This window comes from Botrytis porri, assembly GCF_014898465.1.
Source record: "Botrytis porri strain MUCL 3234 chromosome Unknown BPOR_001, whole genome shotgun sequence".
NCBI classification, from domain to species: domain Eukaryota; kingdom Fungi; phylum Ascomycota; class Leotiomycetes; order Helotiales; family Sclerotiniaceae; genus Botrytis; species Botrytis porri.
In genome coordinates, this window is record NW_024066075.1 from 1,643,930 (window position 1) to 1,666,105 (window position 22,176).

The window sequence follows — 22,176 nt, forward strand, 5'->3', positions numbered from 1 at the left end:
AAGAGGGGGCCAAGGCTGGACGGGTTGGGGAAAATTAATTGGTTTGGGGAACTTTGATCGGCAGAATGAAAGCGGTAAAGCACAATTCAAAGATATACCCATGTTCCTTGGCAAGGCTGACCATAATTTTATTTTGCTTTCCACCCCTCCATCGGCCAGACTTTTATATTTTTCCTTGTTCATTTTTTCTTTTTCTTCAAATACGTAAGATCAGTATTTTGACTGTTCAAGATATTCTGGGACATTTATATAAGAGGTCAAGATGACAGCCGAGAAACTTCTAGAACTAAAAGTTCGTCCATATCAAGCGCAATCTCAAGAAAGACCGGATTTCAGAAATGTAGCACGTGTATATGTTTGTACAGACGTTCTTTTGGATCTTCAAGTTAAAAACGGAGAAACGTGCTATTTATGGAAAAGCTCTGAGGGCGAACATACGAGAAGAGAGGCGGTAATTTGGTTGGCCACAGAAAAATTAAGTAGGAAAGTTGTGCAAGTCAGTAAGGCTTTCCAAGAGGCATGTGGGTTCAAATTAAGTGATGATGTTATTGTTGCCAGAGGAGCAAAGCTGGAGGTTGCGAAGGAGATCCTGATCAAGGATGTCGGTATGGTTGAAGGGGTTATGCGGGAACTGACAGGAGACGCTGAAGTTGCCTGGAAGTTTGTTCTAGACGATCTCTTAGGTAGGAGTTTTTCCATTGTATCATCTGATTTTGTACTTTCGGAAAGCCGAGAGTTTTTGATCTCACATTTTTCTTTGCTCAGTGCATGACTGACAAAATTACAGCTCGCGCTGAGTTGGTTTACCCTGGCATGACCTTTAGAGATGTGATGCTTAGAAGAGAAAGGCGAACCTTTGAAGTGTTTTCTATCGACGGCTCGAAATCTGGTGTTGCTGCCTTTCATGAAGGGGTATCTTCTTTCAAAATTGGAACAATCGCAGAAATCAGCGGAGCCATGTTAGCTGCAAGCAATGTTGAGCAAAAACCTCTTCAAGTTGTTAATATTGCAGGCATTGATCAAGCGCTTGGAAAACTTAACAAATTCCTGAGCAATTTTAACCGTCAGTTTTATTTTACTAAAGTTCGTAGGTCACCAGCTGTTCTTTTACATGGTGGAAGTGGAACAGGAAAGACTTTCGTCCTGGATAAAATTGCCAGCACAGAATGGGGCAAGGTTCGCAAAATTGACCGGAAAACCAAACCATCTGAAGTGCAAAAAATCTTCAAGGATGCAAAAGTCAACCAGCCAAGTATCATAATTATAGATGATATTGAGTCTGTGGTCGCAAAAGGGGGCGAGCCATTACTCGATATGACAGATGCTATTTGTGAAGGATTAGAGGATCTTATGAAAGATCATCCCTCGGATTCTTTGCCACAAGTTCTGGTGGCAGCGTCGACATCTGACATGCTTAAACTACCAGCTGCATTACGAAAGCGAGGCAGATTTACTACAGCTATTGCTTTACCTGTCCCAGATGCAGCTGCTCGGAAAGCTATTCTCAAGTCCCTGGATCCTCAAATGTGCCCTGAAACTCGCGATGAGATTCTCGATGATCTCGGAGAACGAACACATGCATATACACCTGAGGATCTCTCTCGTTTATTGGACGAAGCACAACTCTTTGCAGAAGAGAAGTTAGATGAAGATAATGTGCCCCAGCAGATATTTGTCGTTAAAGAGGACATCGAGCATGCACTTCTGGAGGTCAGACCAAGTGCGATGCATGATATTACTTTAAGACCACCAAAGGTAAAGTGGAGTGATATTGGAGGCCAAGACAAAGTCAAAGAAGCTATTCAGCTTGCTATTGAAACACCTTTCCTCGTAAGCTATTTCCCATTTCATGGTCTTGCCCCATTCCAAACATTCAAATCAACTGAGATACTCGTATCATTTTGGACGCTCAAATATATTGAGACGATCAAATAAGAAGAGATACTCAAACGACTTGAGAAATTCAAAGCATCTGGAGAATTCAATTCATACTGACAATACTACAGCACCAAGAAATTATGCAAGACTTTGGCCGTTCACCAACAAAAGGCCTTCTTCTTTATGGACCTCCTGGATGTTCCAAAACACTCACCGCTCAAGCCGTTGCTACCGAAATGGGTTTCAACTTCTTTGCCGTCAAAGGCGCAGAACTGCTCTCCAAGTATGTCGGTGACTCTGAAAGAGCAGTTCGTAACGTCTTTTCTCGTGCACGAGCTGCAGCTCCAAGTATCATCTTCTTTGACGAGATTGAATCGATTGGTAGCAAAAGAGATGGAAAGAATTCAAATAATGGAGTCAACGTTCTCACAACTTTACTTAACGAAATGGACGGAATTGAGAGTTTAAAGGGTGTTACCGTACTAGCAGCAACCAATAAACCACAAGATCTAGACCTAGCTCTCTTGAGACCAGGTCGCTTCGACGAACTCATCTACGTTGCACCACCAGATTTCGCCGGCAGAGAAGCTATCATTCGTGCTAGACAACGTAAATCTACCATGGGAGATGATGTTGACGTAGCCGAACTTGCTCACCTAACAGAGGGGTATTCAGGAGCTGAAATGGTCAGTATTTGCCAGAAAGCCTTCGATAAGGCCATCGAAAGACGTAAAAAGCATGGGACAATGGAACCAGCGGTCATGGACGATTTCCTCGCGGCAATTAACAAGATTAAGAGGCAAATAACTCCAGAAATGGTGGCGGAATTTGAGAGGTGGGCTAAAGGAGAATAGTGGTAAATTTGGAAATTTTGCGGTACAGCTAATCGTTGAACGACGAAGACATACTTCGCTATGAGGGGAAATCAGATTTTCAGGCTACTTTCAAAGTGCAATTAAGAATGGAACGACCAGAAGCACAGGCAATTCTATTGCAACAGAATTCGATCTTGGCGTTACCCCTCATCCGACTCGACAGGTACCTGCCTTTAATAGTCAACAACGATTCAGACATTGAAGAACTTTGATGTGATGAGAACGCTATCGTTTTCGAGCCTTTTTTTTTTCAGTCATGGCAGCTTTCAGTCCTTGACGGGATAATGTAAAGTCTTACGAAACTCTACTCGAGTAGTAGGTGCTGTATTGATACATGTGTAAGAGGTCATCGGAGAAACATTCGTGACTTTTGATACCTGGTATCGTGTTACATCTTCCTCACATGCTGGAGATTAAACTCATTCAAATGATTGGGGGAAAAAAGTATGTCCTGCCAAAAGAAAAACCATCTCTACAAGCAATCAAAGTTTTCTACTTTGTTGTAATCCCAAGGTTCACACATGTGCACCGTACCATAGTTTTATACCACATGTCAAGTGAAGGATCATGTAACATGTTCGTGCTAAGGGGTTGGGTTAAGCTTAATTGGGTTACGTCATAGACTAATTATTGGCTACAGTTCTTAAAATACCTAGTACACACCAGAGTATCCGAGCGAGTGTCTTGCTCATTAAACCAATCATGTGATATCAAATGACCAGTACCCAGTGTCTTAAGTGCGACCGACTGATGAATCCTTTGGCATCACATTACTTGGGTTGTTCTTTTGAACATTTTGATCGAGTCATGTTATAGATAGAATAGGAGGTGATGGCAAGGAAGAAATTATATAAAATGGATGTACCTTTGCTCCTTCCTCGAGACAAGATAGAAAATACTGTTATCTACAAACAATTACAGAGTAACGATTATTAACTTAAACATCATGGCACCAACAAGAACCAACTCAGGTTCCTTCGACGACGAGCGCAAGAATTCGGGCCCAAGTTCCGAGATGCCATTCAGAAAACCCCCTACCACAGATGAGAGATTTCCCATCTGGCACAGACCTGATGTGCACGAAAATCCAGGACCCGATTTCCAGATGGCGATTGAAGAATGTCCTGTTACAGAGGAGAGAATACCATTTTGGCAGGACGACACTTGCGAGGTGGGGTTTCCAATTGGGAAGCATAGAAGTGAGAGGTTGCCTCAAGCAGGTTTGTGCATTCTTATTCTGTGTGGATGAGGGAGTTTTACTAATAGGAGGGAATGATGTAGGAGTTGCGAGAGCAACTATAGCAGCTTCTTATGAATCACCACATGGGACAACTGAGGATAATTATGCGGAGCGTCATAAGCATTTGACTGTTAGTTTCTTTCGTGTCAGAGTCTCCAATATTCTGTACTGCTGTTTGATTTTTAGATGTTTGTCGGTTGATTTGAAGTTTTGGCTTCACTCAAAGTCTTGAACTCCTTTGAAACATTGACAGCTTACATCTAGACCGCTAGTCTAGACTATCGGACACTCTACAAACCCCCCTTTTATCTCTTCTTCTAACCTCAACTCAGGTCCTCCAACAACACGTCGCTTTCTTCAACCCCGATTCAGACGGTATCATCTCTCCCCGCGATACCTACAACGGTTTTCGTCGTCTCGGCTTCAGCCCTTTCCTCTCAGTCAGCGCAGCCACGATCATCAATGGCATTTTCTCATATCCGACTCTTCCCCCTGGACAATGGATTCCAGATTTCAAGCTCAGAATCCACACAGATAATATCCATAAAGGTAAACACGGTAGTGATTCCGGAACATTCGATCACGAAGGACGGTTTATCCCTCAGCGTTTTGAGGATCTCTTCAGTAAATTTGCGGGGAGGGATAAGCAGGATGTTACGAAGGGAGAGATTTTTGCGTTTGTAAAGAGTCAGAGAGATGTTTTGGATGTGTTAGGCTGGGCAGCTGCGCTTCTGGAGTGTATGTTTGATTTGTTTTCTCATTTTGTTGAGGGGGATTCTTGGGTGTGGAAAGTGAGGAATTAGTACTAATGAATGTTAGGGAGCGCAACGTGGCATTTGTTATCGCCTAAAGATGGAAAGATGAAGAAAGATGATATCAGGAGAATTTATGATGGAAGTCTTTTCTATGAGATTGCAGCCAGAAGGGAGAAGGAATCTAAGCGATGACTGTGTTTCGTTTGGCTAACTTGCAGAGGGAGATGTGGTTATAGCTGAGTGGTTCGGGCGTTATGGGAGAAGTCTAAGGCGGGCTTTGCGTTAACATAATTTGGGGTGCGTTCTTAATAGATATATGTAATTCATGCAGTTAGTTATTGCTCTTTCGTGTACCACAGTTTCCTGAATTTTCACAATGCATGTGTGTCATCTTCTCAAGGGTTTCGATTATCAAGATATTCTGGCCTCACTCCGGTCTTATTCGCTTTTTTCTCTCCTCTCAATTCTTCTTCGTACGACGTTTCTCATTATGAAATCTTTCCACGCCAGACCTGGACCCCAATTACCATTTCAATAAGTCTTCTGTTACTATAGGTGTTCTTCCGCTTACTCCTGATATGTCCATGAATTTCTTTGTCTTCATAATCTAGATATATCTAATCAATTATCATCATTTCGACGATAACTTATCAGCGATCTGATGAGCTTGGTTGAGAAAGTCTTCGTGCTGAGTATTTTCTGAGAGTGGTTCTTCTGAAATTTTGTATACTTCTTTATGTATGGTAGCTTGCTCGTCGCAAAACGTAGCCATACGGATATCGGTGGCTGTGAGACCGGGAAGATCATGCGTGGTCCAGCGGATGAACACCTTGTTGTAAATCTGGGAGTGTTAGGGGATTGGAGAGAAGGGGGGGGGGGGGGGGGGGGGGGGGGGGGGGGTGTTAGAGCTGGGGGGAATCAAGAGACCTACGTTTACCCATTCGGGGTGATGTCTTTCTTGTTTACATTTTGCTGCGATGGCGTTCATGAAGTTCTGGGAGTGTGTGTCGGGTTAGTGAAGGGGACTTTTGGAGGCTTGGATTTAGGAACAGTATGCAGATGGGTTTGGGAGTGGTGAAGATTTCGTAGATTTTCAGGTGAAAACAGTATGGAAGAGAGATATTGGATGATTACTGATCATCTTTTTATCCTCGTGGGAGGTGCTCTCCACAGAAATTCTGGTCTTTTCAACCATGATCCCTCAGTTTGCACCCCAAATATACATCCCAACAAGCGTTTTTCGGCTCTCAGAAAAGATGGAAAAATAACAAACCCAAGCATCTTTAAATCCCTTGAATGTAATGAGCCTCTCCACAGACATTCCATCATCTGTCAAAATCCATTTTCCTCCATTTTCTCTCAAGAGCGGTTCAAGTGGTTCCTGCACTGCCGTAAGAGAGGACGTAGATTGCTGGTGGACATTTCCGGCATCCTTTTTTGCAAAGTTGCCAATCTCTTCTGAAACTGTACTTTGTGGGGCCACATCTGATTGGGATTTCTTCTCTTCAGTGGCTTTTTGTCTCGAAGTAAGGGTTTCTGTATGGAGAGCTCTGGGTGTGGAGATTAGGAAAGCGCGGATTTGGTCGTGAGAATTCGATTGTCCAAAGGTTATTGGACGAGATGCACGTGAAATGGGTTGGGAACGGATCAATGGGGACCGGAACATGGAACTAATGGGCAGTTTCATGATTTCATAGGAAATGACGAGTATGAAGCTAGAGCTGATAGGTTGGTGGAGCAGAAATGGATAGTTTTGGAGGTGATTAGTCACGAAATAAGAAATAGTTGTGATCACGTGACGAGCCAGTGTCATCTATTATCAGGTATTCCATGGCCGCATGTAGCTAGACACTTGCGTCTGCTCATAATCCAAGAAGCTAATTTTTATGGTGGTATCTAGTTAGTTCGGTTTATTTCCTAATTACCTTAGTTTCTTTAAATTACCACTTCTATCTTGAATGGTCTCTCGAAATCAAGATGTATTCTCGCTTATCTACGCTAAAAACGGGAGCTAGACATTTTAAGCTTACCTAGTAGTCAATATGACACCCTTAGGGAATTTCTCTCTTCCTTTTGAGTTTTCCACACACTATTTAATCATTTCAAAAATCCTTTTATTTCATTCTATCTCATCTTTCTTCTCTCTTTCTTAATCAACTTCTACTTAATATTTTAATACGATATATTCTTCATAATACTTTGATTACTTTCGATTCCATAATTGAGTTCATATTAACCTAGCATATCATTTGAATATTCCCTTCAGACTTCAAACTATCGAATCGATTTTGATTCATTTCATCACATCTTGTTCTTCTTGGTCTATCCTCACATAGCGTCTTGATCAAATCTTAGTTCTTCTAGCATGGAGAAAATGATAGCTTTCGATCCTCGATTGGTGCCAATTGCATATATGAGTTGTGGTTTAGTTGCAACAGTATTGTATATAGTTGTGCTGGTTACTCGCTGGCAGTTGATCATGGAGCAACTCGGATTTAAATCTAACTCGAAAAAGAGGCGCACGAAGTTGGGGTTAATGGCTGCGGAAGTGAAGTTACTTCGAGAGAGGAGACCTCGAATCGCCCGCAGACATAGCACTACCGGTCGTCCCTCGAATTCTTTAATGTCGATTTGTAATAGTAGCAAATCTCGGATTATTCGTAGGCAAAGCACTGCCGATCTACCCTCGAAAGCGTTGTGGTCAAAACCACAGTAGAAACCAGCCTCTTTAGTGGGTTTACCTCCCGAAATTCGCCTCATGATCTATGATCTCATCTTCCCATCTAAGTTTGACGCAATGGGTTTGAGTTGGCATCCTTCTAAATGTTGCCTTGAACTAATTGTGTAATGAACAAGTTGACAGGAAGCATGTTCAAATCACCGCTGTTGCGAGTTCATCCGAAAATCTATCGAGAAGTTAAGGAACTTTTATGGAATCGTGCTGTCTTTGAACTTGGGTGCATCAATAATGCACATGGTTTCCTCAAATCTACGAGTTGGGTTTCTCGTAGACTCATCAGAAACTTCGAAATACCTTTAGAATTTGATTGCCACTTTCGAATTGCTCTGTCAAACATGTCCAAATCAATCTCAACGATGAACGCAATGGTTCGAGATGGATTTTGCAATCTATAACTATAATCATACCGCCTTTCCAACTTCAGCTTCTTTTAGAAGAGGAACTGAATGGCACATTCTCGTTTGATCTATTGCGATCGCTCGGTAGTGCACGAACTCGGTCATGCAAAATGATTATAAGAATACTATATTTCGAAAGTTACATAGAACTTTTCAATCTTGCCTGGCGCACAATAATCAATTCTCCGAATGCGAATATTTCTAAAGAGCAGATTATTCAAAACTACAAAGATTTGTTTGGGGAATTGAACCAGGCTTGGGGTGGAACACTTTGTCTTGCAGATACGTTGGTTTGGGAGAATGGCCGTCATGTCTACAGAGCTTCTCCAGCAACAGTGGGGATTCGAAAACCACTCCTCATTAAGGGATAACGTAGAAAGGAAATGCAATGACAGGAGTTTTCCTAGGTGTCGGAATATCGATCATGTGATCACAGAGGGCATTATATTAGCTAGCGAGGCGATAGCGCTTCCTTATATAAGTACTAGCTACCCATAGTTAAAATGATCAAGAAATACAACCATAATGGCCAAAGTACTTTCCACTTATTAATCAAGTTGGTACCAACACTAGAACAACGACTTTTGCCAGGCTGTATAATTCCAGTATCCAAGAGATTTAGACAAGCTACTCCTAAATCTCAATTCAGTAGTTTTGCAGAACAGCGAGATATGCATTCTGTGATGGAGAACATCATGTCGAGGCAAGAGAGTTTAGAAGATAAGGTCGATAACAAGTTTACAAAGATGTTCCAAGAGCTTTGTGAACTCAAAGCCGCTATGGTGACTGCCCAGGCTCTCAACTCGAGCGCACAAGTCTTGATGCACGAACAGCTCTCCCAGCTGCAACTGATGAGCTTCATCAACAACCTCAGCTTAGATGTTACTCTGGATCCAACGAAGAGTCTCCAGATATATTTCTTCGCTCGCAAACGACAACACACGCGTCAAGCAGAGGGCTCAGCTTTCTGGTTGGCTCCCAAAATGCAGAATTGGAATTCAAGCATAGAATCCTCACTTTTGATGGTAAAAGGAAGCCACAGACTGCGGAATGACATGAAGAAGTTTTCTGCAGACGCCATACAGCTGCTTCGAGAGTCCAGCATGCCTGTAATATGGGCGCTGAAAACAATACCAATGGGCAACACAACCACAATATTACCAAAAGTCTCATACTCCAAGCCATAATCCTCAATCAAACTCTCCATACCGAACTCAGTCTCTGCTCTCGCCTACGAATGTACCTCTCCGCCAAAACCGAGGTAGACTGGTTGGTTCTCCTTGCATCTGTGCTGGAAGGCATCCATCCCACTTCTATATATCATAATCAACATCCAACTTCTGTTCACGTCAGCATCCGGGTTATCTACTGGCTTTTCTTGGCCAACCGGGATCTTTGAGCTTTTCAAAAAGCTCTCAGACCGCGATAGTAAGACCGTCGTACGCGTCTTGATGCTGAGCTACGGCTCGTCTTTTTCACGCAAGATAATATGAGAAGTTATAGTAGAGATATTCTCGTAGTTGGAAATAAGAAACAGGCGGCTAAGGAGATGAAGAGAGGGTCAAGGAACGAGGCGAAGGGGCAAAGAGGAGGACAGAGAGGAGATTTGGATCTGGGAAAGATTCCGCACAGGCGGATGAAACGATGAAAAATGGTTAAGTGGGAGTAACCTTAAAGGTTAGTTAAAGATAATATTGGTAAAGGTTCATAATTATCTTTAACAATGACTTAGCTATTCAATGATAAGAGAAAATAACTGGTAGGTAGTCAGATTCACGGCCAAGTAGGAGATCTTTTTGATGATTCATATTAAACTTTGTAGCTCAGACCAAGATGGAGAGGTTCACCGGGGAACAACCCCACGTTTCATGCAAAAGTGCCTTAACCTCAATCAGGCACACATGATGTGGAAGATTCCGGCAAAAAAAGTTGAAGTGCATCAAAAACATTTGTGACACCCAACTTAAATGAATTGTATTTGCCTACCAACGCTGTAATAGAAAACGCGCCCTTTCGAATACTCGAGGACTAGGAAGGTGACCGGCTTCGAAAATTGAGGAAGGGCCATGTCCCTGACCTCTCGTGTTGCCAACCTGTTTTCCTCTGGATCAGCAGGTTCGCCAGCAGAAGATCGCACCAAATTCGGGATTGTTGATGATGGAGGGGAAGGAGACGTCAATGTTAGAGTGGGAAAACGACTACTTGGGTCGAAAGTTATGGCACAGGAAGAGGTCGATGAGGAGGGACGACCACCTTATTTACATGTGAGTTCTGTAGTTTTTGGTCTACAGGCAAAGTACTGATTGTTTGTAGGCCATGATTGCTGGGGGTATTGGTGGAACCACGGGAGATCTTCTTATGCATTCTTTGGATACAGTCAAGACTCGTCAGCAAGGTGATCCGCATGTTCCGCCAAAGTATACCAAGCTATCTTCCTCATATTCTACCATTCTGCGACAGGAAGGAATACGGAGAGGTTTATATGGAGGTTGGGTTCCTGCCCTTCTTGGATCTTTTCCTGGCACAATCATATTCTTCGGAACATATGAGTATAGTAAGAGGCATTTGATAGATAATGGCATTCCGCCATGGCTTGCATATCTTTCTAGTGGTAAGTTTAAGAAATCTGGGTTCAATTTACGTTAAACTAACAATCCAGGTTTTGTCGCCGATTTCGCAGCCTCCTTCGTCTACGTGCCTTCCGAAGTCCTCAAAACCCGTCTACAACTCCAAGGTCGATACAATAACCCATTCTTTAACTCCGGTTACAATTACAAAAACACAGCGCATGCTGCCCGAACGATAGTTAAGCAAGAAGGGTTCTCTGCTTTATTTTATGGATACAGAGCAACAATTGTTAGAGATCTACCATTTTCGGCATTACAATTCGCATTCTACGAGCAAGGTCAAACTTGGGCGAGAAGATGGAAAGAAAGCCGAGATATTGGATTGCCATTGGAACTCTTGACAGGAGCCGCAGCTGGAGGTTTGGCAGGAGTAATTACATGTCCTCTGGATGTTGTGAAGACAAGGATTCAAACTCAAGTCATTTCCAGTCCAGAGTCTACTCCTAAGCAGACATCGGAATCTCCGAAGAATTCCTCGCAGTCCACCCGTACGAAGACAAAATCTACAAAACCTGCAAAACCTACCAAATATCAAATTCGATCAATATCCACATCATCTCCTTCCACGCATACACCTCGTCCTGGTAGCATAATTCTCGATACATCTTCCGTCCCGACTGGCCTCAAACTCATCTACAAAACAGAAGGGATAACGGGATTGTTTCGAGGAGTAGGACCTAGATTTGTGTGGACCAGTACGCAAAGTAGTTGTATGTTGGTATTATATCAATACATCTTGAAGCGACTAGAAAATTCCAACTCGCAGCGGGATCAGGAATCGATTGTATAATGGCGGGGATTGGGTGAATATAAAGGGTTATAAATGATAGGGCTATGTAGGATTATGTACAGCAAAAATGAGGTTGCATTGGGCGGCGTTTTGGGAGGTCTTAAGATTAGACGAATAGATGATCTTCACTTTTTTGTATATTGTTCACCCTCACGATTCTCACCAGAATTGAATAGGCAAGTTAAGGTTGGCGGGTACGAAGAAATTGTGTTCTATCGACGGCATGCCAGAAGGGGGATTTTCTCGGAAGATTTTTGACTATATTTCCTATTATCCACCATCTCGTACTCGGCTTTACCCGTCCGTTTGTGCATGCAGAATAAGAATAATTAGGTACGACATTTATCTTGACGCTCATTTGTTGAAAGTTTCTTCAGTACCGAGTGTAGGGTTCTGTTGGCCCTGGTCGATATCTAAATACGGTTTTGACGTCGATCAACATGATATCGGCTTTTTGCTTCTTAATGCTGCATTCTATCTAGTTTCTGAAGAGACCAAAATAGGATTTGAATTTCGAAGTCGATTTAAGCCTCGGAATGAAGTCTCAATTCATTCTTCTCCACTTATTACACAACCTCCGCCACCGAACTGTCACTGAGTCACGGATACGAAAAGCCCATGACTTCATTTGTATAACCCATTCTGAGATTCAGCGGCAATATTTCTGGTAATGGACGCCAAAGTGTAACGATTGAGACTACTCAGGTAAGTTGTACGGCATCAATACGGTAATTGTGTATCATTTCACGCAGAGTTAAAAGGTACATGGTCAGCCTTCGACAAGCTTATAGCATCTAAAGCTCGCTTTAATCGACGACAGGCGGGCTTGGCGCCTAGAGTCTAGATGAAGAGGGCAATTTGGTCGTGCTGTGTGAAGTCATGCTGTGGTCAGTAAGTATAGGTTGGTGCAAATATGTGTGATGTCAGTATATATAAGTATCAAGCTAAGTTACTTCCGTTTTTTCTTGTGTCTTTAATGAGTTTTCTGTAAATCGAAATCGATAAGTCAAAGTCAGAATGAAGGTCTCATATCAAGTTTCTCTGGTTGTTGGCTTGGTGAGTGGTGTTTGGGGACAGGCGGATAATGCTTGGATTCAAGAGCAATGGGATGCTATTATTGTGGGAGCTGGACCTGCGGGAATTGTTGGTATGTACTGAAGTTTGTTATGTTTTTATTGGGAGGATATAAAAGTGCGTTTGTTGACTTGTATGTTATAGTTGCATCACGACTTTCCGAAGCAGGTCTCAAGATTCTGTTACTTGAAGGAGGTAATCAATCTTATGGGATTACGGGTGGAGATTTAGATTCAAGAAGACCGGTTAGTTTTTGCCTTCTCAATTGACATTGACGAGGAAGTTACTAATATGTAATAGGCATGGCTTAGTGGTACAAATCTCACACGAGTCGATGTACCTGGACTTTATAAATCCATTTTTGCAGATGGAGGAGGTCTCATGTGTGGAGCAGAAGTAAATGCTTATGGAGGATGTACCATTGGAGGGAGTTCAGCTATCAATGCTGGATTATTTTTTGAACCTCCGGCTTCGGATTGGGATTTATACTTCCCTGCTGAAGTGAGTGATGAATTCTTGTGCTTCCAATATCCAAGTATTCATATGTTAACCCTGCATTTAGTGGAATTCGACAAACATGGATGCTTCCATTCAACGTCTGTATGATACCCAACCTTCGACTAATCTTACTTCTCAGGATGGCATTCGTTATCTTCAAACTGGATATGATGCTGCGAGAAAATGGTTAGTTGATGGATTGGGTTACAAAGATGTTGATATCAATGCTCAAGCCGACGACAAAACTGACGTATTCGGCCACCCAATTTTCGATTATGATAATGGTCAAAGAGGAGGTCCCGTTACCACATATCTGCAATCAGCTCTTCAACGCAGTAACTTCCTTCTCCAAAGCGGAGTCCGTGTAGTAAGAGTAGAACGCGATGGAGATACCGCTACAGGAGTTACAGCCTTGATCAACGGCGTCGAGACTATCATCTCAACTACACCAACAGGAAGAGTAGTTTTATCAGCCGGTGCGATCCAAAGTCCCTCGCTCCTCATGTACTCCGGAATCGGTGATGCAGAAACCCTCTCCAAACTCTCCGCTGCAGGAAAATTATCACCAAATCTTACCAGCGCAGAGTGGATCAACAGTACAGCAATTGGAGCCGGTCTTTTCGACAACCCAAACACATTTATCGAACTCCAAGGTGATTCCATAGAATCGTACACTTATTCCTACGACTCCCCTCCTGCTGGCGACCCAGCTCTCTACCTCGATTTCCGCAGCGGCCCCTACACATTCGCATCCGAAACCTCTGTCTTCTGGACCACGATCGCGCACTCGGACGGCTCCATCGCCGCTCTCCAAGGAACCATCGATTCATCCGGCTACTCCGACTTCACCACCAACAACACCATCACCCTCAACGTCTACGGCACCTCGGGTCTCCTCTCCTCAGGCAAAGTCATCCTCGACGCTAACTTCATCCCCGGCCCCAGCGACGACGTCTACTACTCCAATCCCCGCGATGCCCAGGACATCGCCTCATTCATCCACACCCTCTTTTCCGCCCTCCCAAACTCCGGTCTCACGTCCATGAATATCCCGCAAAACGCGACGGAGTCGGAAATCGAAACGTATATCACTACTTCCTCGGCCTACGCACGCGGAATGGTTAATCACTGGTCCTCGAGCTGTCGTCTGGGAAGCTGTGTGGACGCTAATTCGACGGTCATGGGCATGCAAAATGTTCATGTGGTTGATGCGAGTATTCTGGCGCCGGTGACGACGAATCCACAGTTTGCGGTTATGGCGGCGGCGGAGCGCGCGAGTGAGTTGATTCTGGCGGTTGCGGGGTTGGAGTGTGCGTTTTGTGCGAGTAGTGAGGAGTGTGAGCGGGAGTGAGGAGGTTATGAAAGTTATAGGGAGGGGAGAATTAGGTCTAGGCGGATGGAGGATTTAGACGAGGAAATATAGTTGGGATAAATGGATGGAAAGGCGTTTGGAATTGAAATCCATTGAGGCTTGGATTTATATACCCTACTTCTCTATGGGAATATATATCGGAATACGTCATGTACCTAGGATGGGTATACGATTGAGTGTGTTGGATACAGGCATTCATTATAATACAATATTAAATATCGAAATACAATTATCAAAAGAAGTCGAAGCAAGATTTGCAGGCGTGAATATATCTTTACAATCTATCATAACAGTAATATCTATCTATCATAGTGATTCTAATTGCGTTTCCCACCGATTGTCGATTCCTTAATTTATCCAAGCTCTACTTATCATTCCACCCATTGATTGTATCCTACAATCAAATCAATTCCTCCGCTGATGAACCAACCTTCCATTCACCCAAACTTTCATCGTATTCCGATCATCACCGTTGAAAACCCACTTTGCGACTTTCTCATCCCAATTTTCCCAGCCGAAAATATCCACTGGTCCTGTTTGCGGAACATCTACTTCTTGAGTTTCTTCATATCCTTCCCACTCGCCCTCCTTTCGACGCATCAAAGGTTTCCCCAACCCAATCAACTGTGCATCCCACACCTTCCCAACTTCAAACCCACCAATCTTATCCTCCATCCCCACAACCTTTGCTCCTCCCATCGTTGCCAAATAAAGTACTTCAGGTACACTCAACGTATCTCTTTCATTCCCATTTAAATTTCCCGATGCACCGATTCCGGCAGCAGCACACCGACTCACACAACTTGCTTCTCTTGCCGCCGACAAAACACTCGCGCTAAAGCCGCCACTAACATCCGTTCCCAGTCCCACATTCAATCCTCTATCGATCATCCATCGCACTCTCGCCATCCCACTAGTCAACGCACTATTACTCACAGGACAATGCGCAATCCCGCTTCCCCTCTCTCGAATCAACGCCGCTTCATCCTCTCCAATGTGCACCGCGTGCGCTAAGATTGTTTTCGGGGTTAAACACGAACACTTATCATACACATCTGTATAACTATCACACTCTGGGAACAATCCCTTCACCCACTGTATCTCGGAGCGATTCTCCGAAATGTGCGTCTGAATCGGAAGATCCTTTTCCCGAGCAATTTTCCCCAAAGAACTCATCAATTGCGGGGTACAACTCGGTGCAAAACGTGGTGTCAAAATAGGCGTGATGAGTTTCCTATCCGGATCGATATTTTCGCAATGAGAGATGCACTCCTGCGTTCGCTCTAAACTCTGAGTAGGATTATCATCGCGGTAGTAATCTGGATTAGCGCCCGAATCGCTATCCATACAACAGCGTCCCACGAGTGCTCTCTGGCCTTTTTGCAAACAGAGATCCGCGAGGAGATTGGTGGATTCGACGTGAATGGTTGCGTAATAGGCGGCGGTGGTTGTTCCGTGGGAGAGTGTACGTTGGATTACACGGGAGTAGATGGCGCGGGCTTTGGGGAGCGCAGAGAGAGAGGCTTCGAGGGGGAAGGTGTATGTATCTAGCCAGTTCAAAAGAGTGGAAGAACCGAAGAGACCCGAATTGGGATATTGGGGTGCGTGGATATGTGTATCTAATGATTTGTTAATCGGGTTCGTGATTTTATTTTACTTCATGACAAATGTTTGTATGTTGCGTGTCGTCCCTCGTACAAATGAACAACAAAGAGGAAACAAAATAAAAACATACCAATAAACCCCGGAAAGAAAAATCGTTCCTCTCCATGCTGTCCATGTTGATCTTCCGAAGAGTTCACATACTCAAATATCTCCCTCTCATCATTGACATCCGTATCCCAACCCAATTCCCTTACATCCTCTCTTAAATCCCTTGCATCTCCAGTACCATCGCCACTCAGAATCTTGACAATAACTCCATGTTCATCCACAAACACATACGTGTCATGTAAAATCTCTAAATCCGTAAGAGTTTTACAGTGGACAAACGTTCCATGAAACACCTGTCTCTTGATGGGTGATTTCTCTGGTGGTGATAACGAAGAGGAAGTCATGCTGGGCTTAGAGGTCAAGCTTTTTCTGGGGTTTGAATTGCCACTTTCAATGTATTCTCAACTAGTAATTCTCCGTATCGTCGCCGAGAACTTGTCTTGTTTGGAGTAATCAGACGTTAGCTGTAAGGTTATCTATAAAGTCGAGCTGTGTGATGTGAAATTAGAAATCTGTAATCCTTAACCTTATTCAAAACTTCAATCTCAGGAATTTCAGACCTAAATGAAACTTCCAATGTAGACAAATGTAAAAACCCAAAAAGTAAATAGAATCTTGAATTGAATCTGGGGGAATTCTCAACTCTTAATAAGTAAAGGTCCACGGTGTCTCTTCAATGTTTGATCTCACGATTTGTTTGTCTGTGGATCATCAATGATAATTATTTCGGCCGTCTCCGACACCCAAAACCAGCCTATCGGAAGCCGGCTCTAAGCTTGAAATTCCGCCGTCCAGGTTCACGGGATCAGACTTGGACCCTCAGCCCCTTTAAACTCTATGTAGATAACCTTTACATCATGGTGAATATGGAGGCTCATTAACTTTCGTGATTAGACTATGTATCGCTATGTATAGCCAGCTGGGTAGTTACTCAAACTTTTCAATTACATTCACAATAGACATCTGCATTCACAAGAATACATTTGAAAGAATGGCCAAATATTTTGAATAATATTCTCTCGTAGGTGCAAATCTTATGAACAGATCATTTCCCATACCAATATATGCTTGGGTATATCACCATCATCGTCATTGCCGTCAATGACCTATACCAAAACGCCCTGCAAAACTTCGCTGCAACGACCGCAACGAGTGCCACACCGAACCTCATACAACATCCTAAACTAAATACTAGCTCTTCTCGGTGCCATAGTTCTTCTCAAGGCCTTCTTCTCCTCAGTCTCATCAACAAGCGGAAGAATTCCCTGATCTCTCATTTTCGCAAGATACTCTTGTCCGAATTTGTATCCCACCTGATAAATTTCATCAAATTTACCAAAATCTAGAGTTCCATAATCGTCAATCGGAGGTCTCATATATAGACATCCTGGAGTTGTCTTTGCTCGTTCTAGGGCATCGACACTAGATACATATGCAAGGCGTGCTTGAATCTCAGCCAAAGTAGGAGGGTTTGGGTATGACGAGAATGGATTCCAACGATTCGCGAATGCCCAGAATCCAGAAAGGGAGTCGCCAAAATTCTGTGGCATATTGTCATCAAGACTACCAACATCAATAGCAAAGATGATGTCAGCCCCTAAGGATTTCATATGAGAAACCGTTAGGTTGTCTACGTATCCACCATCTAACAACATGCTTCCTTCATCACATAGTGGCGGGAGAAGTCCAGCAAGAGACATGGATGCTCTTACGTATCTCCATGCATATCCACTGGTGTGAATTTCTGATCGACTCTTACTGATATTAGTAGTATTGCAGTAAAACTCGAGCCAGAAATCTTCAATCTGAGTATTGCCAAAAGTCTTGAAGATACCACGATTAAACTCATGGCCAGTGGTGTAAGAAGCGGATGGATATGTCAAGTCCAATGCAAAGCGCCACATACTTGCCATGCGACCTGAGAATTTCTTCGCGCGTCCATACATTGGAACAACGTCTGCGTCGCGAGCGTACAATGCACCGATGAATGATCCAATAGAGGTTCCTCCAATGATATCGATGGGGATTCCAGATTCTTCCATAGCTCTGATTATTCCAACCTGAGCTATACCGCGTGCACCACCTCCTCCAAGCACGAGACCAATAGATTTGCCACAAAGACGTCTAGCAATTCGGTGAAAGTCGCCTTTAAAGGGAGTTTCTGCGGAGTAGAGTGGTGACTGCCGTACGCGACGAGATGTGTACTTTTGAATTTCTGCTTGAATCACTTGTACTCGCTGTTTCAATGCGGTTCCAAATTTCCTAGTTTGAGGATGCACTGGAATAGGACTAGTTCTGAAGTCCATCTGAACATGATGATGTCCACCATTGATCCAGACTCGATTTCTAAGCCAAGCCCGAGTCACACCAGGTGAGGAAAAGCGGTCTGTGTGCAATAATACCAACTCTTTCCTTGCGGTGGTTTTCATTCCTAATAAGAATCGTTCGTACTCTCCAATCGCGGGCGAACCATCTTCTATACCTATTAGGAGAATGCAATCAGCTTGGCTGATGCAAGTTTGGGTCCAGGGCGAGTTCACGTTTGTATCTGAAAAGAGTGTTAGTGATAATCTCAGTGGGGGATGCTCATGAATTGTAGTGTTTCGAGGAAAGTTATTACTCACCGGCAATATACAAAACCAATCCATACTTCTCCTCAAGATCAGCAAGGTATTGTGAGAGTTTGAGCTTCCCCATACGACTGAAAGCATGTCTACCAAGATGATTGAGAATAGCAGCTTGGTTGAGAGAGGTCACACCATTTGGTGCCCCAATTTGAGTCAAAGCATTCATTAGACGACTGCCAAACTCGACCACAGGAACTCCAGCAGTGACGGGAAGTACGGCAACAGTACGGAGATTTACCGTCGAAGATACCTTGTCATTTGTGGCACCGGTTACTTTCTCTTTAGTTTGCACGAAGACTGGCTCTTCTACCAAGGCTCGCATACGGGATGCAATAATCTTGGAAATCTTGATGGTGATACCTGGATGTTCTTGCGCAAGACTATTGAAGAGTGTCTTGGGAAATTTGGCAAGTTCGGTATCTCTAATCGCATGAAGTGTAGCAGGTCTTACGGATTCTGTCATAACCTCCAGTTCTCCAACACTTTCGCCTTGTCCATATTCGCCAATGACTTTCATTCCAGCTTCATCATTATTGACTACAAGTCGCAGCCGGCCATTCAGAACAATATAAATTGCATCGCTGTCATCTCCCTGATGGTAGATAACTTGTCCAGCGTTCACTTGCACCCATTCAAGTGCAAAGTCAATATGTAGGATCAATCTAGGCAATAGACTGGTAAGACGCTTAGCCATAGTCAGAAGCACGACTGGATACTTTTCGACAATTCTTTCCAATGAAGTTCGTGGTAAAAATCCTACGTAAACATCTGTTTTGGCGACAACATCAATGAACGAGCGATAAGAAGATATGGTACCGATGTAGCCTGCAATACCACCTGGCTTGATAAGCGCTAGACTTTTTCGATCTGCAGATTTTCGGTTTTTACCCTCGTGTCCTGAAGCATTTATTCCTGAGACACGCGATGAACCAGTCTTGGTTCTAGACAGAGAAGGCATTGGATCATTTGCATTTTTGTCGGCCGAAGAGTGTCGGAAAGAGCTGCCTAAAACCATGGAGTCCGATTTCTCATCAACAGGAACACTAACATCTAGAAATCCATCAATAACGTAATAAAGTCCAGGGTTTCTTTCTCCTTGTTCCACAAGGACTGAGCCTTTTGGAAAGTAAACAATCTCGACTTCATCCTTGAGCTCTTGAGCGAGACCTTGCGTACTTGGATAGCCACCAGCACTAACTCCACCAGATGTCACTGATTCGGTGTCATCTACAGAGCCTTCGTAGGGGTCAATAAGGCCAAAGGCATTGCTAGTGAAAGAGTTGCTACCAAAAATTGCCTTCTGTCGTCTTTGATCATACGAAAGCAATCGAGGGGAGCCTTCGACAGAATCTGACATACGTAGGGCATTTTTAGTGTTTGTAAGACCAATAGCTTTGAAGATGCATTCCAATATGGATTTCCTGAACATGCCATCTTCATCAATGGATTCTTGGCGGTGAAGAGGAATTCGTGAATTCATTGGACCATTGAACGGGTTTGATGTTCTCTGAGAAAGCGGACTTTGAGCATCATGATGCCATACTTGAGGATTAGAATCTTGAGTTACACTTGAAGCAGGTTTCCTGCCACCATGACGTGACATCTGAATATTCGTAAGAAGATCTCCGGGACTTGGACTGACGGCAGACTCTCCACCAGGAGTTTCAAAGGTCTGTTTGGACATCGACATAGACCCTCTAGCTGATGAAGCATGCATTGTAGCCTCTTTTCTTAGGCTATAACTAGACCTTCGCCGTCTTCCAGCCCCAGCGTTATGCAAAGCAATACCTTTGCTACCTTCTTCAGCTCCAATTCTTTCCTTTTCTCTTATAAACTTCTCCTTCAAGCGCTTCAATGCATCGCCTCGGAGGAAATTTGGTAGTTCATAGGTTGTGTATTTATTCATGTGCTTTTCAGTGCGCAGAACCTCACTAGTTAAACCAAGATAAGAGTGACCAGTCGCAAGAGTGACTCTTTGCAATCTCGTCAAAATGACCTGAACGATGTGTGCTGTAGCTTTAGGATATACTCTGGTTAATCGACGAAAAGCGCTAGCAGGAATTATAGCAATTGTAGTATCAACTGTAGCTCTGGCCACAATATCAGGATGCACAGAAGTTGTGTTCAATCTCTTAGGCCTAGGTCGACGTGGGTAAATGTCGGCTGCAGAGTCTAATGACAATGGGGGTATTCTTCCATTAACGGTTGTCGACGAAGCACGACGATTTCTATCATCTCCATGGCCATCCTGACTAGGAGCCCCATATATTGGACTTGTGGGAAGTGATGGAGGGGCATCGTGGCTGTATTCCCGTTGATCGGGAGTACCATTTCCATCGAAGTCGTCATCATCAGAATGTCTCAATTTGACATCTTCTGTAAAAAGTGAAAGTATAGAAAAGAGAGACGACATAGGTGCACCATTTCTAACCTCAGTTAATAACTGGTAGCCCTGGTGCCCACTACCTCGGTGAAGGCCAGATCCACTATCTGAATCTTCTCGTTCGTACGACATAGGATCGGTATCCGATCCACGTCCCTCTCGAGCCGACTTGACAAAGATTTCCACTAATCCATCAACGACTAGACAGAATCCTTTTTCCTCCTCAAGATTCAAGGTTTCACCAGCTATGAGCTTTCTCGTTTGCATGGAGCGTGTGAGTTCGTGGAAGACAGGACGTTCCAAATAACCAAAGATCTTGATAGCGCTCAGAAACTCATCCAAGTAATTGGAAAACCCTGACTTTGATCCTTCATCTTGCGTGTCGGGATAGAGGTCTATCTGGGGTTCCTTTCGCTGAGGTTCCGGAGGTAATCGAGAATACATATTGAGAAATCGATATCTTACGAACCAACTCATTGTTGACACAAACGCCACCATGATCAACATTCTAAAACAAGCAGTTAGCAAACACAGTATAGCAAATCGAATGGCACATACAAAGTAGTCGCATTCATGGTAAATGTCAAGCTAGTTGAGAACAGCGTAAAGAGGAAAGTCGGCATTGTAATTGTCGTGAAAGTTATGACCCAGTACAGAATGCCAGGAATCACTCTGATGAAGAACATGATCATTTTTCCAAAGACTCCAAATGTTGATCCTGCCACTGCAACATCCGTTTGGTTTGTTGGTATACCAGTAACTGACACCATGGCTGAAGCTATTGTCGAGTCCACGGAGCTCACAGAGCTTCCCACCAGGGAGGAAACAGTTTCAGAAGACATGGTTTCGGATTAACAGATTGTAAATTATTTAGCAGAATCGACTGCTATTCATAAATACTCCACTTTGGCATATCGATAAAGATTCCATAGTTTGATACGGCCAATGGTTGTTGTTATGGAAAAGCAATGAATCGATCACCTTGGAATTCAGAGCACCACATAGACAATCGACTGACCAGGAAAACAAATTCATGAAGCTTCACTTAAATTCAATAAGGTTATGTAAGACATTTGATACTTAGACGTCATTGCACCAATCAAAAGTGTCCAGCTCTTTTTTGATTTAGCGAGACCATCCCACCATACACCACCACCACCACCGGCCCCTCCCCAAATCCCCGACTGAAAGATTGTGACTCTTTCA

General features: G+C 43.5%; 9 protein-coding genes across 9 annotated transcripts; 6 read left to right on the forward strand and 3 right to left on the reverse strand.

The window, feature by feature from the left end:
- Positions 1 to 262: 262 nt before the first annotated feature.
- On the forward strand, positions 263 to 2,732 carry EAF01_000450 (uncharacterized protein; the record flags this gene model as incomplete). Its single annotated transcript, XM_038908700.1, has 3 exons — positions 263 to 683; positions 788 to 1,830; positions 2,007 to 2,732. 3 exons carry the CDS (start codon positions 263 to 265, stop codon positions 2,730 to 2,732), a joined length of 2,190 nt encoding a protein of 729 aa, XP_038775606.1.
- A 967-nt stretch (positions 2,733 to 3,699) lies between these two features.
- On the forward strand, positions 3,700 to 5,087 carry EAF01_000451 (uncharacterized protein; the record flags this gene model as incomplete). The annotated part of the gene is made up of 4 exons (XM_038908701.1): positions 3,700 to 3,973; positions 4,035 to 4,123; positions 4,326 to 4,731; positions 4,813 to 5,087. 4 exons carry the CDS (start codon positions 3,700 to 3,702, stop codon positions 4,938 to 4,940), a joined length of 897 nt encoding a protein of 298 aa, XP_038775607.1. The 3' UTR covers positions 4,941 to 5,087.
- Positions 5,088 to 5,379: 292 nt separating this feature from the next.
- On the reverse strand, positions 5,380 to 6,435 carry EAF01_000452 (uncharacterized protein; the record flags this gene model as incomplete). The annotated part of the gene is made up of 3 exons (XM_038908702.1): positions 5,380 to 5,589; positions 5,680 to 5,742; positions 6,022 to 6,435. The coding sequence occupies 3 exons, from the start codon at positions 6,433 to 6,435 to the stop codon at positions 5,380 to 5,382; spliced, it is 687 nt and encodes a 228-aa protein (XP_038775608.1).
- Positions 6,436 to 7,595: 1,160 nt separating this feature from the next.
- On the forward strand, positions 7,596 to 8,257 carry EAF01_000453 (uncharacterized protein; the record flags this gene model as incomplete). The annotated part of the gene is made up of 2 exons (XM_038908703.1): positions 7,596 to 7,856; positions 7,913 to 8,257. 2 exons carry the CDS (start codon positions 7,596 to 7,598, stop codon positions 8,255 to 8,257), a joined length of 606 nt encoding a protein of 201 aa, XP_038775609.1.
- Positions 8,258 to 8,389: 132 nt separating this feature from the next.
- EAF01_000454 (uncharacterized protein) lies at positions 8,390 to 9,073 on the forward strand (the record flags this gene model as incomplete). The annotated part of the gene is made up of 1 exon (XM_038908704.1): positions 8,390 to 9,073. The coding sequence occupies one exon, from the start codon at positions 8,390 to 8,392 to the stop codon at positions 9,071 to 9,073; it is 684 nt and encodes a 227-aa protein (XP_038775610.1).
- Positions 9,074 to 9,952: 879 nt separating this feature from the next.
- Positions 9,953 to 11,303, forward strand: EAF01_000455 (uncharacterized protein; the record flags this gene model as incomplete). Its single annotated transcript, XM_038908705.1, has 3 exons — positions 9,953 to 10,150; positions 10,200 to 10,497; positions 10,546 to 11,303. 3 exons carry the CDS (start codon positions 9,953 to 9,955, stop codon positions 11,301 to 11,303), a joined length of 1,254 nt encoding a protein of 417 aa, XP_038775611.1.
- Positions 11,304 to 12,320: 1,017 nt separating this feature from the next.
- Positions 12,321 to 14,226, forward strand: EAF01_000456 (uncharacterized protein; the record flags this gene model as incomplete). Its single annotated transcript, XM_038908706.1, has 4 exons — positions 12,321 to 12,450; positions 12,522 to 12,622; positions 12,678 to 12,878; positions 12,940 to 14,226. The coding sequence occupies 4 exons, from the start codon at positions 12,321 to 12,323 to the stop codon at positions 14,224 to 14,226; spliced, it is 1,719 nt and encodes a 572-aa protein (XP_038775612.1).
- Positions 14,227 to 14,652: 426 nt separating this feature from the next.
- Positions 14,653 to 16,304, reverse strand: EAF01_000457 (uncharacterized protein; the record flags this gene model as incomplete). The annotated part of the gene is made up of 2 exons (XM_038908707.1): positions 14,653 to 15,866; positions 15,983 to 16,304. 2 exons carry the CDS (start codon positions 16,302 to 16,304, stop codon positions 14,653 to 14,655), a joined length of 1,536 nt encoding a protein of 511 aa, XP_038775613.1.
- Positions 16,305 to 17,144: 840 nt separating this feature from the next.
- Positions 17,145 to 21,812, reverse strand: EAF01_000458 (uncharacterized protein; the record flags this gene model as incomplete). The annotated part of the gene is made up of 3 exons (XM_038908708.1): positions 17,145 to 18,508; positions 18,585 to 21,478; positions 21,529 to 21,812. 3 exons carry the CDS (start codon positions 21,810 to 21,812, stop codon positions 17,145 to 17,147), a joined length of 4,542 nt encoding a protein of 1,513 aa, XP_038775614.1.
- Positions 21,813 to 22,176: the final 364 nt, after the last annotated feature.